The sequence below is a fragment of the Chiloscyllium plagiosum genome, chromosome 10 (assembly GCF_004010195.1).
Source record: "Chiloscyllium plagiosum isolate BGI_BamShark_2017 chromosome 10, ASM401019v2, whole genome shotgun sequence".
Lineage (NCBI taxonomy): Eukaryota > Metazoa > Chordata > Chondrichthyes > Orectolobiformes > Hemiscylliidae > Chiloscyllium > Chiloscyllium plagiosum.
This window is the reverse complement of record NC_057719.1, coordinates 91,805,369-91,820,144: the sequence shown is the minus strand read 5'-3', so window position 1 is coordinate 91,820,144 and position 14,776 is coordinate 91,805,369. Positions and strand designations below refer to the sequence as shown.

General features: G+C 42.7%; 1 protein-coding gene across 3 annotated transcripts in view; it reads right to left on the bottom strand.

The window, feature by feature from the left end:
* The window catches only part of tmem62 (transmembrane protein 62), an 80,053-nt gene that overhangs the window by 34,609 nt on the left and 30,668 nt on the right, over nt 1–14,776 (bottom strand). For all 3 annotated transcript variants that reach the window (XM_043698401.1, XM_043698402.1, XM_043698403.1), the window contains 2 exons: nt 5,411–5,533; nt 2,176–2,331 (listed from right to left, as the gene is read on the bottom strand). In XM_043698401.1, the coding sequence (XP_043554336.1) occupies nt 2,176–2,331; nt 5,411–5,533 (279 nt within the window). The remainder of the gene's footprint in view (nt 1–2,175; nt 2,332–5,410; nt 5,534–14,776) is intronic.

Genomic DNA, 14,776 nt, shown 5'->3' with positions numbered 1-14,776 from the left:
GCAGAATGCAAGCAGATATCGACAGGCTAAATGAGTGGACAACAAGGTGGTAGATGGAATGTAATGTTGAAATATGACAGATTGTTTTAGTTTTAGGAATACAAAAACAGAACACATTTTAAAAGATGTAAAACTTGTGTGTGTGATGTTCTAAGAGATTGGGTCTTGCTAACGAGTATGATTGTTCACCCAGGAAATTCCATGTCACTGGTCATGGGTTCTGTGGGTCCTTATGTGGCTGATGACCCCGATGGTAGAGCCACTTCTCCAACCACACATTAGGTCGGTGCTATACTTCCACTTGCCATCGGGTGTTCTTGAAAAATTGTTTCCTTTCATATAGGAGATTGCTCCATGTCGGTTCTGAATCAGGGTCTCCGAGGTGTCGATATCGATGTTATATTTCTTGAGGGAAGCCTTCAGACAGAGTCTTTGCCCTCCTCGATTTTGAGTGCCCTCCATCAGCTGGGTGAAGATGGTTTGCTTCGGCAGTTGGAACTCAAGACATCCTAAGCACAGGGCCAGCCCAGTGGAATTGGTTTTGGATGACTATGGCCTCGATGTTGGTGCTATTTGGCTGCTTCAAAGACACTAATGCTAGTATGCCTGTCCTTCCAGCTGATGTGGAGAATCCGGCTCAAGTAGCACTGATGGCACTTCTCAAGGACCTTGAGGTGGCGGCTATGTGTAGTCCAAGTTTTGGAGCCATAGAGAAGATTAAGAAGAATGGCTGCCTTATACACAAGGATCTTGGTATCAGCATGGGTTTCATGGTCATCGAAGCCTCTCATCTTTAAGCAGAGCTCGCAAATTCGATACAATATTGGGTCTTTGCAACGACATCAGCTTTAGATGAGAGGTGGTTCCTCAGATAGGGGAAATGTTCCACATCTGGAAGGATTTCTCCATTGACCTTAATGGAGAGTGGACCAGAATTTAACCTAGGATGGATTGGTATAGGATCGAGTCCTCTAGAGCTTGAGGCTTATATTAATTATTCAGTATGTTTCCACAAGAGGTAAAGTGAAGCTTGAAGAGTCTCTTCCAAGAGAGCAGAGATAACATGGTCATCCACAGACTTCAGTTCAACAAGAGAGGTAGGTGTTTTCTTCTTGGATTTCATCCAGTTGAGGTTGAAACTTTTTGTGTTCATCCTGCTGACAAAGTCCACTCTACTCAGAAACATGCTCTTAATACAAAAAAGAATGGTGGTGACAAAGATGAGAAAGGGTGAGGGCAATGACATTTCCCTGTTTGACTCCTGTCTTGAGGCATGGATGGGTTGGACATCTCTTTGATTCTGTCATATTACTGTCAGTGAGGACATCTTGTCATGGAGGAAACAGAGGATACTGATGAATTTCTCAGGATAACTGGTCTTTGACAGGACATTTCCTAACTAACTGAGTCAAGAGCCTTGGTCAGATTGATGAAAACCATGTTGATGTTCAAGGCGATTTGGTATACTCATACGGTGTATGCAGAAAGTTAGCATGCAGTCACAGCAAGCAATGAGTAAAGCAAATAACTTAGTGATCATTATTGTAATAGGATTGAAGTACAAAGAGGAGGAAGCTTACTGCAACTGGATGGGGCTTTTGTGAGACCATACCAGGAATACTTTGCATAATTTGGGGGTCAACATCTAAGGAAGGATGATCTTGTATTACAGATGGTACAGTTCATTCAACTGATTCCCTAGAATTGAGAGGGACATCCAATGGTGGGAAGCTGGGTAAATTAGGCCAATTCTCTGTGTTAAGGAAAGTGAGAGCAATGTCATTGAAACATACATGATTCAGAGTCGAGAACAGAGGAGCATTGTCTCAGGATAATGGGCAGTTCACGTGGGACTGAAATGTAGAGAAACTGTTTCACTCACATGGTTCTGAATCTTTAAATTTCCCTATCCTGAAGAACTGTAGATGATCCATCTTTGAATATTTTAAGGCTCAGCTCAAACAGATCTTGGTCTTTCAGAGAATCAAGGAAAGTTAACAGTAAAGTGAAGTTAAGGTAGAAGATCAGTCATGATTGTATAAATCTTATTGGGCTGTAGGATTTACTCCTGCTCCTATTTCTTGAGCTCTTGGATCGTTTGAAGATGGACTCATTAGATACAAACATGACCAAAGGAATCTAACAGAGAATAACAGAACACAAGTTATATCATACCTGATATGCGTAGAGTACTTGATTTTCCCCAGAGGCTCATGTCCTGGGCTACGATATAGAGCGGATTTCGGATTTGTGATAAGGACTGCTGGCCACTTGTTAAAGCTTAGATCCACAAAGCTAAACAGATCATGGTCAAACGCTAATAGACGGTACCTACCAAAATACAAGCAACAAAGATGCACAACATTTATGAACAGGATAACGCCGCTCAGTTTAAACAAACCCATACAAAACTCACTTTAAGTATGACCAGAGGATGTATACCTCTCCTCAAATGCAGTGACTACACTTCAATGACCTACTTAATTACAGATACGACAGGTTCATGTTTGATTCCTGATCTATAATGAATTAGCTGGTTACAACTGCAGGTACTGATTGGTTTCTGCTGGGTTCAGTTCATGCAATTCTGTGTACCTTTTATCCCCATCACCTCTGCTGTCATCAGTGTTACTTCCATTCAATCCTTCTCCTGAGATATCTCTCTTTCTAAGTTTGTCTGTGACACTGCTTATTCCTGATATCATCCCTGTCTGTACTACAATGCTTCAGATGATTTCTCCTCCTGGATCCATACACTTCACTTTGGGAGACACTAAGGTTACACTTTCCATGCCTCCCCTCCCCTCCCATGTTAAATATTTACAAAATACACTTCTTCAATCAGCTTTGACCAACTTTGAACCACATTGTTCAAGATGACGGCTTAAACATCACCTTCAAGGTGACAATAAATGTTGACTTAGCCATCGATACCCACATCTCTCAAATTAAATAATAAAACAAACTCTGGTCCCTGGAATACTGTCCCACATTATTCCATGTCTAATTTTGCTTAATAATGTTCCTGTGAAGCGCCTTGTGAGATTTTACTACAGTTGATGCTAATTTGCTTTGCTCCAGTATTTATCCTGAGCAGATCTCATTTAATTGACTCCATCTCTCTCCTTGGCTGCACCTCAGGTTGAGATCAAAGGTCTTAAATCACTATGCACTGCTCAATGCCATACCTTATTTCCTTTTAAATGTTCCTTTTTTTCCAACCTTTGTAACATAGCACATAACTTCCTCTGCTTACTTGCCAGAATTCCAAAAATGTTCACTGCCTTGCCCCTTTCAAACTCTGACCCCTCCATTCCAGCCGCAACACACTGCTCATGCTCCGTACCATCATCGCTCTTCAGAAGTCCATCACTCTGCGTCTCTGCCTGGTCAAGCACCTCGAGATGCTCCTCGCTGTTTGTTCTCATCATCCTGGTTACCTTTACTCCTCCTACCCCAAGCCCACCCCACCAACCTGAATGATAGCTCCTGGATCAGAAGGTGTCCAGTGCCGAGAGAGGTGTAGCCCCAGTAAGCACCAATACTCGTGAAGTCATCTGAAGGTTGCTCCTTCTCATTTCCAAACTCTGACTCTTCTGCTTGGATCCCCACTAAATGGGAATCAGCTCAGTGTACCACCTCCAACTCAAATTCATACTTTCCCCAAAGTGTGGGATTCTTTCATTGTTCTTTTAGAATTTGTCTTTCAGTTTATACTTATACAAGTAAACAATCCTTTATCCAAAATGCTCTGGACCAGCTGGTTTTCAGAATTTGGAATTTTTCAAATTTCAGAATAAGCGACAGTTTGATGGTGAAATTTCAAAAAGTCTTACTGAACAGTAGACTTACTGTGAGTACTACGGGCCCTGAGATAGAGTTTAGGCTTGCCAGTGCTGAGCCATGCCCACCCAGGCCATATCTGAGTGGCATGCATGGATTGGTGTGGAGTTAGGTTAACTGCACGCCAAACAATCTTGTTAATGAGAAAAAAGCTTCACGAGAAAGCCTTTGGTTTTCAGAGCTTTTCGGATTTCAGATAAATGGTCGTCTACCTCTATAAGCAAGTTCCAATCCACATGACTCTCAACTGATCTCACTGGGGTCACAGCGGATCCTGTGCCGTGTACTTAATACCATACAAAATGGCTGAAATGCCATGTGAAACAGTGCAGCTCTGAATCAGCAAATCATTTGTTGTCTGCCCAAAACGGACAGCATAAATGCCATCAATCACAACTGGCCCAAAAGAGAAACCAAATATAATTGAGGTTGTCAAGACAGATGGTAGAGTGGCTCAGTGGTTAGCACTTCTGACTGACAGCATCCGGGAACCGGGTTTGATTTCAGTCTTAGGTAAATCATAGTCATAGGTATAGAGATAAACAGCATGGAAACAGACCCTTTGATCCAACTCATCCATGCTACCCAGATATCCTAACCTAATCCAGTCCCATTTGCCAGCATTTGGCCCATATCCTTCTAAACCCTTCCTATTCACATACCCATCCAAATGTTGCTATTGTACCAGCCTCCACCACATCCTCTGGCAGCTCATTCCAAACATGCACAACCCTTTGCGTGAAAAAGGTGCCCCGTAGGTTCCTTTTATATCTTTCCCCTCTCACTTTAAATCTACGCCCTTTAGTTCTGGACTCCCCCACCTCAGGGAAAAGACCTTGTCTATTTACCCTATCCATGCCCCTCATGATTTTATAAACCTCTGTAAGGTCACCCTGCAGCCTCTGACGCTCCAGGGAAAACAGCCCCAGTCTGTTCAGCCTCTCCCTATAGCTCAAATCCTCCAACTCTGGCAACATCCTTCTGAACCCGTTCAAGTTTCACAACATCATTCCGATAGGAAAGAGACCAGAATTGCAGGCGATATTCCAGAAGTGACCTAACCAATGTCCTGTACAGCCGCAACATGACATCCCAACTCCGAACTGTCTGTATAAAATTTGCACATCCTCCCTGTGTCTGTGTGCGTTCTCCCAGGTGCTCCGGTTTCCTCCCACAGTCCAAAGATATGTAGGTTAGGTGGATTGGCCATGCTCAAATGAGGGGTTACGAGGGTAAGGTTCAGTCTGGGTAGGATGTTCTTCACAGGGTTGGTGGAAACCCAATGGCCTCTTTCTGCACAATAGGGATTCTTTGGGTGGACAGGTTGACTAAGGCACGAGAGGCAGGCGGCTTCTGTGCTTCAATTGGGAATAAATAAACAAAAACAAAACTAACAAAATGAACCAGAGTTGACCCTGTTTGATACTCAGTAAATACACAAAATCCCAGAACATTAGAAACTCTAAACTATTACCAAATCAACACATTCAACATTTAATTACAACACCTGTCAGAACCCAAAGTTTTTCTCATGCACTATTGTAGATGTTATTTCAAAGATACCAACTTCCGGTTGTCCATCCAGTCACCAAGCTCCAGTTCCAGTGTCCCTTCGGTGTTCCTGCTGTGCAGAACAGGCATGAGGCCGCCCAGAGTGTGCAGGTGTCCACACAGGTATGCAATAGCAGAGCTGTAAAGTATAGAAAAGTTCCAATTACAAAGCTGAAAAATTCAAATAAAGTGTGCTCCTCTCTCACCTCTTTAAACATATTTGAACATTTAGAGGAGCATGGGAGCACAATTAGAACATTTAGCTCCTCAAGTCTATGCCACTGTTCATTTGGTCATGGCTGATCCATGTTGAAATCCATCTATTTGACTCAGTAGTTCCAGAATTGTTAACTTTTTGTAAACAATAGTCCAACACCGAACAAAAAGCTGTCTGCACTGAAATTTTGAAATGACCAAGTGCAGGGAAATGGGGTTAGTATGGACAAACATTTTTGGTTGGCATGGACTAGTTTGGGCCAAAGGGCTGGACTCTATGACTCTCGCACCCAAAACCTCAACAGCTTTTTGGGAGAGAATTCCCAATACATTACACGTAACACTTGCATTCCACTTGAGCCAGGCAAAAACCAGCTTAACAAAAGAGATTCTAACCATTGTTCCTGGACTTTCAATGGTAGCAATATTCCTGAGTCACCCAATAGCACATGAGGCTGGGAATTCTGTGGAAAATTACTTGACTTGTGACTTCTCTATAAGACACAAGTCAGGCGTCTGATGGATGAGTACACCTCCAGCAACACTCAAGAAGCTCAATGTGGGAATCTGAGTTCACACTAGCTGCGTATCTTAGTGAACTCATCATTCATGCAAACAACACATACGAGTTTTAAAAAAGTGCTTACTCTGCTGAACAGAAGCTGGAAAGTATAAGTCTGGGATGAGTATACCTTCTCGGCTCCATGTTATCTCAAGTCTGCATTGTACTTTAGTGTTAGTTTGTCCAGAATGTACAGATCAAAGAGTAAAATTGGTACAAATGATTTGAGTGAACTATGTTTGCGGTGGTGCAACTGGAATTGTTCAGAGTGATTGCTGAGTTCATATGTGTGAATTCTGAATTTGATACTAAATAATTATCACTTAATTGTTATGGTGCAGAAGGAGGCCATTCAGTCCATCATGCCTGCATCTATTCTATTAACTAGTGCCAATCTCCTGCTCTTTCCCCAAACCCTTGCACATTATTTTTATCCAAATGATCATCCACTACTCTCTTGAATTCCTCAATTAAACCTGTCTCCGCCACATTTTCAGCCAGTGCAATCCATATCTCAATCACGCACTGAGTGAAAATAGTTTGAAAGCAAAAAATGGTGTAGATCACAGCGGGTCAGGCAGCATCCATGGAGAGAAAGCCAGCTAACATCGAGTCTAAGACTCTCTACTAGAGCTGAGGTGAAGAGAAAACTTTTTCCTCACTCCACCCTGGCTTCTTTTGCATCTTACTTTAAATCTACGCCCTCTTCCTTTTATGAGGGCAGGAACAGTTTCTTCATATCTAATCTATCCAGTCAGCAATTCAATACCCTCATTAACCAACACTGTAACCTCTCTGCCTTTCCTGAAGACCTTGGGCCTAGACATATTTAACACCCAGTCCTGTCCTTTCCTGGGCCAGGTCTCTGTTATTACAACATCATAATTTTGTGCAGCAATCTGCATCTGTAACTCCCCAATCTTATTTATTATACTTCATGCATTCACATAAATAAATGTTTCCTCCATTTTTCCTTTTTAACCCTTACTCTGACTTCACTTATTAACCTACTATTCTCCATGCTCATGCCAACTAAGTATTTTGCAAACCCTAGTCTTCTCCTGTATGGTTTTGTGGCTTTGTGAGTGGCAGGTCATGCACCACAAGCCTTTTTGAATTGGTTGAGGATGTGACAAAACATCTTGATGAAGATAGAACAGTGGATGTGATGCACATGGATTTTAGCAAGGCATTTGATAAGGTTCTCCATGGTAGGCTCATTCAGAAAGTATGGCAGCACGGTGGCACAGTGGTTAGCACTGCTGCCTCACAGTGCCAGAGACACGGGTTCAATTCCTGCCTCAGGCAACTGTCTGTGTGGAGTTTGCACATTCTCCCTGTGTCTGCGTGGGTTTCCTCCGGGTGCTCCGGTTTCCTCCCACGGTCCAAAAATGTGCAGGTTAGGTAAATTGGCCATGCTAAATTGCCAGTAGTGTTAGGTGAAGGGGTAAATGTAGGGGAATGAGTCTGGGTGAGTTGCTCTTCAGAGGGTTAGTATGGACTTGTTGGGCCGAAGGGCCTGTTTCCACACTAAGTAATCTAATCTCATCTAAGGAGGCATGGGATACAGGGAAATTTGACTGTCTGGATACAGAATTAGCTGTCCTATAGAAGACAGGGGGTTAGATGGAAAGTATTCAGCTTGGAGCTTGGTAACCCATGGTGTTCCGCAGGGATCGGTTCTGGGACCTCTGCTCTTTGTGATTTTTATAAATGACTTGGATGAGGAAGTGGAAGGGTGGGTTAGTGAGTTTGCCGATGAGGTTGGTGGAATTGTGGGTAGTGTGGAGGGTTGTTGCAAAAAGACATTGACAGGATGCAAAACTGGGTTGATAAGTGGCAGATGGAGTTCAACCTGGAAAAGTGAGAGGTCATTCACTTTGGAAGGTTGAATTTGAATACAGAATACAGGGTTAAAGGCAGGATTCTTGGCAGTGTGGAGAAACCGAGTGATCTTGGGGTCCATATCCATAGATCCCTCAAAGTTGCCATCCCAGGTTGATAGGGTTGTTAAGGAGGTGTATGGTGTGTTGGCTTTCATTATCAGAGGGATTGAGTTAAAGAGCCGCGAGGTTATGCTGCAGCTCTATAGAATCCTGGTTAGACCACACTTGAATATTGTGTTCAGTTCTGGTCACCTCATTATAGGAAAGAGGTGGAAGTTTTAGAGAGAGTGCAGAGGAGATTTAACAGGATGCTGCCTGGACTGGAGGGCATGTCTTATAAAGAAAGGTTGATGGAGCTCGGGTTTTTCTCATTGAAGTGAAGGAGGCTGAGAGGTGACTTGATAGAGGTGTACAAGAGGCAGATAGATAGACTGGATAGCCAGAGATATTTTCCCAAGGCGGAAATGGCTATCATAAGGGGGCATCATTTTAAAGTGATTGGAGAAAGGTTTAGAGGAGACGTCAGAGGTAGGTTATATGGAAAATAAAGAGCAAGAAAGCATGGGAGGGGTTAAAGCATGAAGCCCACTGGCAATCTGCGGTCTGGGGAAGGCAGGATGAGATAAGAATAGTGGAATGCTCTTACACCAATTAGCAAAGGTTAAGGCTGAAAGGTCGCTATGATGAGATGAGATAACAGTTAGTAGAGCGAGTTTCCCTGTTTAGTGTCATTATGACAGGATTGGGACCATAAGTATTTGGGACATGACATTAAAATATCTAATTAATAGTTAGTAGAGTCAGATTGAGACAGGAGACTATTGTAATAGATGGAATAGCTAAATAGCTATCATGACAGGTTAGTCTGGAATGGAAGATCAGTGTAGCAGAGGTGACAATAAATATCTAACTGTGACATTAGAATAACATTAAGTAGAATGTACAACTAAAGAGATAATGGGAACTAACATCACTGGTTTATTGTGTAGCTAGAGTGAGGTACTTTGACATGCTGATAAGCTAACAGAAATATGATAAAAAAAATATAAAAATCCACAGACCCTGAGGGTCGGGGGCATTCGAGAATCTGCTTTCTCAGTGTCACGGTTTTTTGTTTGCAAATAAAAGACCTACTTCTTGAAGAACTCTCTGCATCTCCTGGTTATTCTCAACATTTTCTCCATGACAATTATTTACACTGAAAGTGGTGGGTCTGTGGAATGCACTGCCAGCAGTGGTGGTAGAGTCAGATACATTAGGGACATTTAAGTGACTCTTGGATATGCACATGGATGATAGTAGAATGTAGTGTAAGTAGGTTAGTCTGATCTTAGAGTAGGATAACAGGTTGGCACAACATCGAGGGATGTACTGTGTTATACTGTTCTATGTTACAGCTTTCTCTTGTTTCCCACACGCCCTGCAAAGTTAGTTTAAAGCCTTCCTGACGCCACAAGCAGAAACCACTTCAAGAACCTCAGACCAAGCTCTGTTTGGATGTAACCCATCTGGTTTGTACAATAGGTGCCAACTTCCTCAGAGTCACTCCCAGTATCTCCATTTAAATAAGACTGTTTTTTTGCTCTCCCTTTCAAAATGAACAACTTTACATGTTCCCACGTTTATAGTCCATTTGCCAACGTTTTGCCCAATTACCTAACCTACCAATATCTCTCTGTAAACTGTGCATCAATCTTGCAGCTTGCCTTTCCACTTATTTTTATGTGATCTGCAAATTTGGCTACAGTACATTTACTTCCTTCCTCCAAGTCATTAACATATATTGTGAACAGTTGTGGTCCCAGCACTGATCCTGTGGAACCCCGCTGGTTACAGGTGGCCAACCTGAAAAATAATCCCTTATATTCCAATTGCTGTTTCCTGTCCATTAGCCAATTCTCTATCCATGCTAATATACTCCCTCCGACCCCATGGGCTCTTATTGTTTTGCCAGAAGCTTGGCTCTGACTGCACTCCCTTGAGGAGTTAATTATGCTAATGGAATTTTACTGTCAGATTCCATGTAACATGAACCTATTAAAGACAAAGGTTCTGCGGTTGTTACAACTAATGACTGTGTTTAAAGCAACCCAAGAGAGAGAGAACAGGAAAGCAGTTCAACACTCTACGCCATTCAGAACAAAGCAGTCTGCTTGATTAATGCCCCAACTACCCCCCTTAATATTCACTAATAAGGAATATTAATCTTATCTCTCTGGATTTTTGATTGTTGATTGAAGCAGGAAATTGACTTTTTCAGGACTGTGGAAGGAATTGCTGCCTTTTTTATCAATAAGCACATCTATTGTAAATTATGTTTTCACTGTTGTTTGTTCAAACAGTGCGGAAAGTTCAGTTGCAGACAAATTGGCATCAAGGAATGTTTACAAAATGAGGTTGGATTGATGATAATTAGTTGCTTGGTCTGTGAACTGATGACCGGTTCTCGATGACAAAGGCCTTCCACCTGTCAACAACTAGTGTGATTAGTTCTCAGGTAGTTGAATAGCTTGGGCTGAGAACAAGATAGTGAGAAGCTGTCAGATATCCACCAGCTCAGCAGCTCTCTCCATTCTCTATAGCAAAACTCACCTCAAGGTTGAATTTATTCTTCCTTCAGCAGTTACTGTCAGCTGTGATCTTAAATTAAGATGTGGAAGTGTTGGTGGACAAGGTCAGAAGTTACACAACACCCCCAGGTTATAGACCTGATGAAGGGGCAGTGCTCCGAAAGCTTGTGGTTTCAAATATGTTGGACTATAACCTGGTGTTGTGTAACTTCTGACACTTTTAATTAAATAGGAGACCTTTTATAAGCGTGAACCAGACCCCCAGTACCTCCTGCAAACCAGTGAAATCTGAAGGCAGACCATGGAGGAGCCTTCTGATCAGCATAATAACCATCTCATCAGATCCTGCGATCAGACACCATTGAACCAATTCCCCAGTTTTCACTCTGTCCATTATAGGAAAGTTTTTTCCTGTCTTTGTACAAGGGGGGCATTTATAAGACGATTAAAATTTGAATTAGTCGAATGAAAATCAATGGTTTATAATTGTTTGCCCGTGGCTAGAGTCTGCTTACTGTGCTTTCAGTCAATCTAGGTCTGCAAGTCAAGCAAATTGGGAAATTTGCTTATTTCTATAAAATCTTTAACTTCTGTGATGATCCTGGGAACAGTGACGCTTCGTTTCTAATGCTCAACAATCTTCACAGTCCTTTTTGAATAAGGGGGTAATGTCTACAATTCTTCAGTTCTCTGGTACCACTTCCGAGAAAATCAAGAAAAGCACGGCCAGTGCCTTTGGAACCTCTGTTCTCTCTTCCCTCAGTTAATTGGATGCATCTCATATGGTCCCAGTGCCTTAAATTCGTTCGTTGGTAAGTGTTGGAGAAATTTGCCAAATAGGTTAGAGATCACAAGCTCGAAGTGTAATTGACAAACAGTTTATTGTAAGAGATATGGCTGGACGAGAAATTGACTAGGCTGACATAGAACTGACAGTCTGCACAGGTAGATCAGATTTCTCCTCCCAGAGCTGAGGGTGAGACCAGTCTTATAGTAATGCTGCACAATGACACTGATTAAGAAATGAGAAACTACAATGTTTCTGGAAATGGACTAATTTAGTTACAAGGATGCTAATTAGAAAACAGTTTAATCAGATGAATGTCCTGTTCCTTCACACAATGCAACAGCCTGACAGTATCATGGTTCCATTCATCTCCACAGTAAGTAACTGCTAATTTGAATACCTTTTTAAATTGCTTTCAGATTAAAGATAAGTAGGATAAATATTTTATAGATTAAGTAATTAAAGACCAGTAGGAGTTTTTAAAAATCTAATTAAATAATTTAGAGATGCAGGGCCAGGTGATGCATTTTAGTTGCACGATGTGGGAGCAAGTGAACCCCACTGTGGGTCATATTGACCAAATCTGTAGCAAGTGTTGTTTGCTTGAGGAACTCCAGCTAAAAGTTGATGAGCTGGAGTGCGAGCTTCAAACACTGTGCCAATAAGGGAGAAGGAGGAGTTACTTGGTCATTGTGTTTCAGGTGGCAGTCACACCCCTTAGATTAAGTAATGCCTCAAATTTGGTCAGTGGTCAGGGATAAGAGGCTGTGACTACAAGCAAGGCAGAGGGAGGGATCTGGAAGGTAGTGCTGAAGTAGCCTCAGTCCTTGTCCTTTCCAACAGGTTTCTGGTTCTTATTCCCTGTGCAGATGAAGCTGGGGCTGGAGAAAGGATGAGCAAAATGACCAAAGCACTAATCTATATCTATCTATAGGGGAAGAAAAGAGAAATGCAGTTCCATTTGGGGAAATAATAGTTACAGGCATAGCCACTTGTTCTCTGCGGCCAGGATAAGGTGTTCCAAAGGCTGGGTTATCTATCTGGTGCTCGGATTCAGGATACCTCGTTCTAGGCTGCAGAGGAACTTGGAGTAGGAAGGAAAATATCCACTTGTTATGGTCAATGGAGGTACCAGCGATTGTGATAGAATGGGGGAAAAAGGTCCTCTTGAGGAAATATGAGAAGCTAGAGGCTAAATTAGAAAGCAGAACCAAAAAGGTAATAATCTCCTGAGCCATGGTATTAGATTAGATTACAGTGTGGAAACAGGCCCTTCGGCCCAACAAGTCCACACCGACCCGCCGAAGCGAAACCCACCCATACCCCTACATTTACCCCTTACCTAACACTACGGGCAATTTAGTATGGCCAATTCACCTAACCCTGCACATCTTTGGATGGTGGGAGGAAACCGGAGCACCCGGAGGAAACCCACGCAGACACGGGGAGAACGTGCAAACTCCAGACAGTCAGTCGCCTGAGGCGGGAATTGATATGATTAAAGAGACAATATGATTTAATCAATATGATTAAAGAGACAAATGCGTGGTTCAAAGATTGATGTGGGAGAAACACGTTCAAATTTATGGAACATTAGCACCAGTACTGGGGAAGGTCAGAGCTGTTCTGTTGAGATGGGTTCTACCTGAACCATGTTGGGACCATAATTCCTGTGAATGTCATAACTAGGCGGGTGGTGGAGGCTCTGAGGTATGTATTGGGGTTGTGGATTAATTTGCATGGAAAATTAGAAAAGCGTAGCTAAAGGAGAAGGTAGGAATGCAGATTGGTGATGAGGCTGATTGTTACCAGAAACTAAAAGGAAGGGACTGATTTGTGTGAGTGTCATTCTGCGCCAAGGAATCAAAGAAGTGTAGGGAAATTTGATAACAGAACAAACGTAAAGGCTTTGTATCTGAATGCACAAAGCAAATGGAATTTTGGTATTTATTACTATATAAATTGAGTATAAAAGTAGGGAAGTGCTGCTACAATTATACAAGGCTGCACCTGGAATACTGCATACAATATCGGCTCCCTTATTTTGAGGACGTATATAGCTGTCCTGGAGGCAGTTCAGATTGATTCCAGAATTGAAGGGTTTGTACTATGAAGAGAGGTTGAGCTGTTTAGGCCTATTTACTCTGGAATTTAGAAGAATGAGAGGAGATCTAACTGAGGTATGCACCTGTATATGCTAAAGGGGATTGAGAAAATACACGTGGAAGGGATATTTCCTCACGTAGGGCAATCGAGGTAAGAGGTCATAATTTTCCCATAAAAGATAGCAGATTTAAAACAGAGGTGAGGAGAAATTACTTCTCTCAAAGGGTCGTGAATCAGAGGAATTCAATGGAAGGTTGAATAAATTTGAGGAGAAAGGCAGACAGATTTTTAATCAGTAGTTGAAGAGTTATGGACAGCAGACAGGTAAGTGGAGTTGAAGCTGAGACAAGACCAGCCTATTAAATGGCAAAGCAGGTTCAAGGGGCTGAATGGCCTATTTCTGTTCCTTGTTCTTATTACTTACTTACAGTGTGGATACAGGCCCTTCAGCCCAACATATCCACACCGACCTGCCGAAGCGCAACCCACCCAGACCCATTCCCCACAGTTACCCCTTCACATAACACTACGGGCAATTTAGCATGGCCAATTCATGCTAACCTGCACATTTTTGGACTGTGGGAGGAAACCGGAGCACCCAGAGGAAACCCACGCAGACACGGGGAGAATGTGCAAACTCCACACAGTCAGTCACCTGAGGCGGGAATTGAACCCGGGTCTCTGGTGCTGTTCTACACTCTCAGAAATACAAGCTTAGACTTTACAACCTGTCTTCATATCTTGAGTCAATTTGCAAAAAAAGGAAAGTAAACAGCATTGGAAACATAATAGGCTTGTTAACATCGTAAGTGAGGGGAACAGGACCCTGTCATCAAAATGCTAACACTATCATTTCTCTATCTAAAATGCTGATAAATCCAATGGGTTATTCCAGTGATTTCAGTTGGGAAGGATGCTCTTTGGAGGGTCAGTGTGGACTTACTGGGCCACTTGGCCTGCTTCCACACTGTAGGGATCCAAGAAGGTGAAAATAGATTTTTGTTTAAAACAAAACGAGTTTAACAAGTTCAACACGCGGCGAGACATCGAACAATTCTTCCGCCGCCTTCGCCTCCGCGCCTACTTCTTCAACAAGGATTCTCGCCCACCCTCTGACGACCCCTTCTCCCGCCTCCAACACACCCCATCCACCTGGACACCCCGTGCTGGCCTCTTACCTGCCCTCGATCTCTTCATATCCAACTGCCGCCGCGACATTAACCGCCTCAACCTCTCCACCCCTCTCACCCTCTCC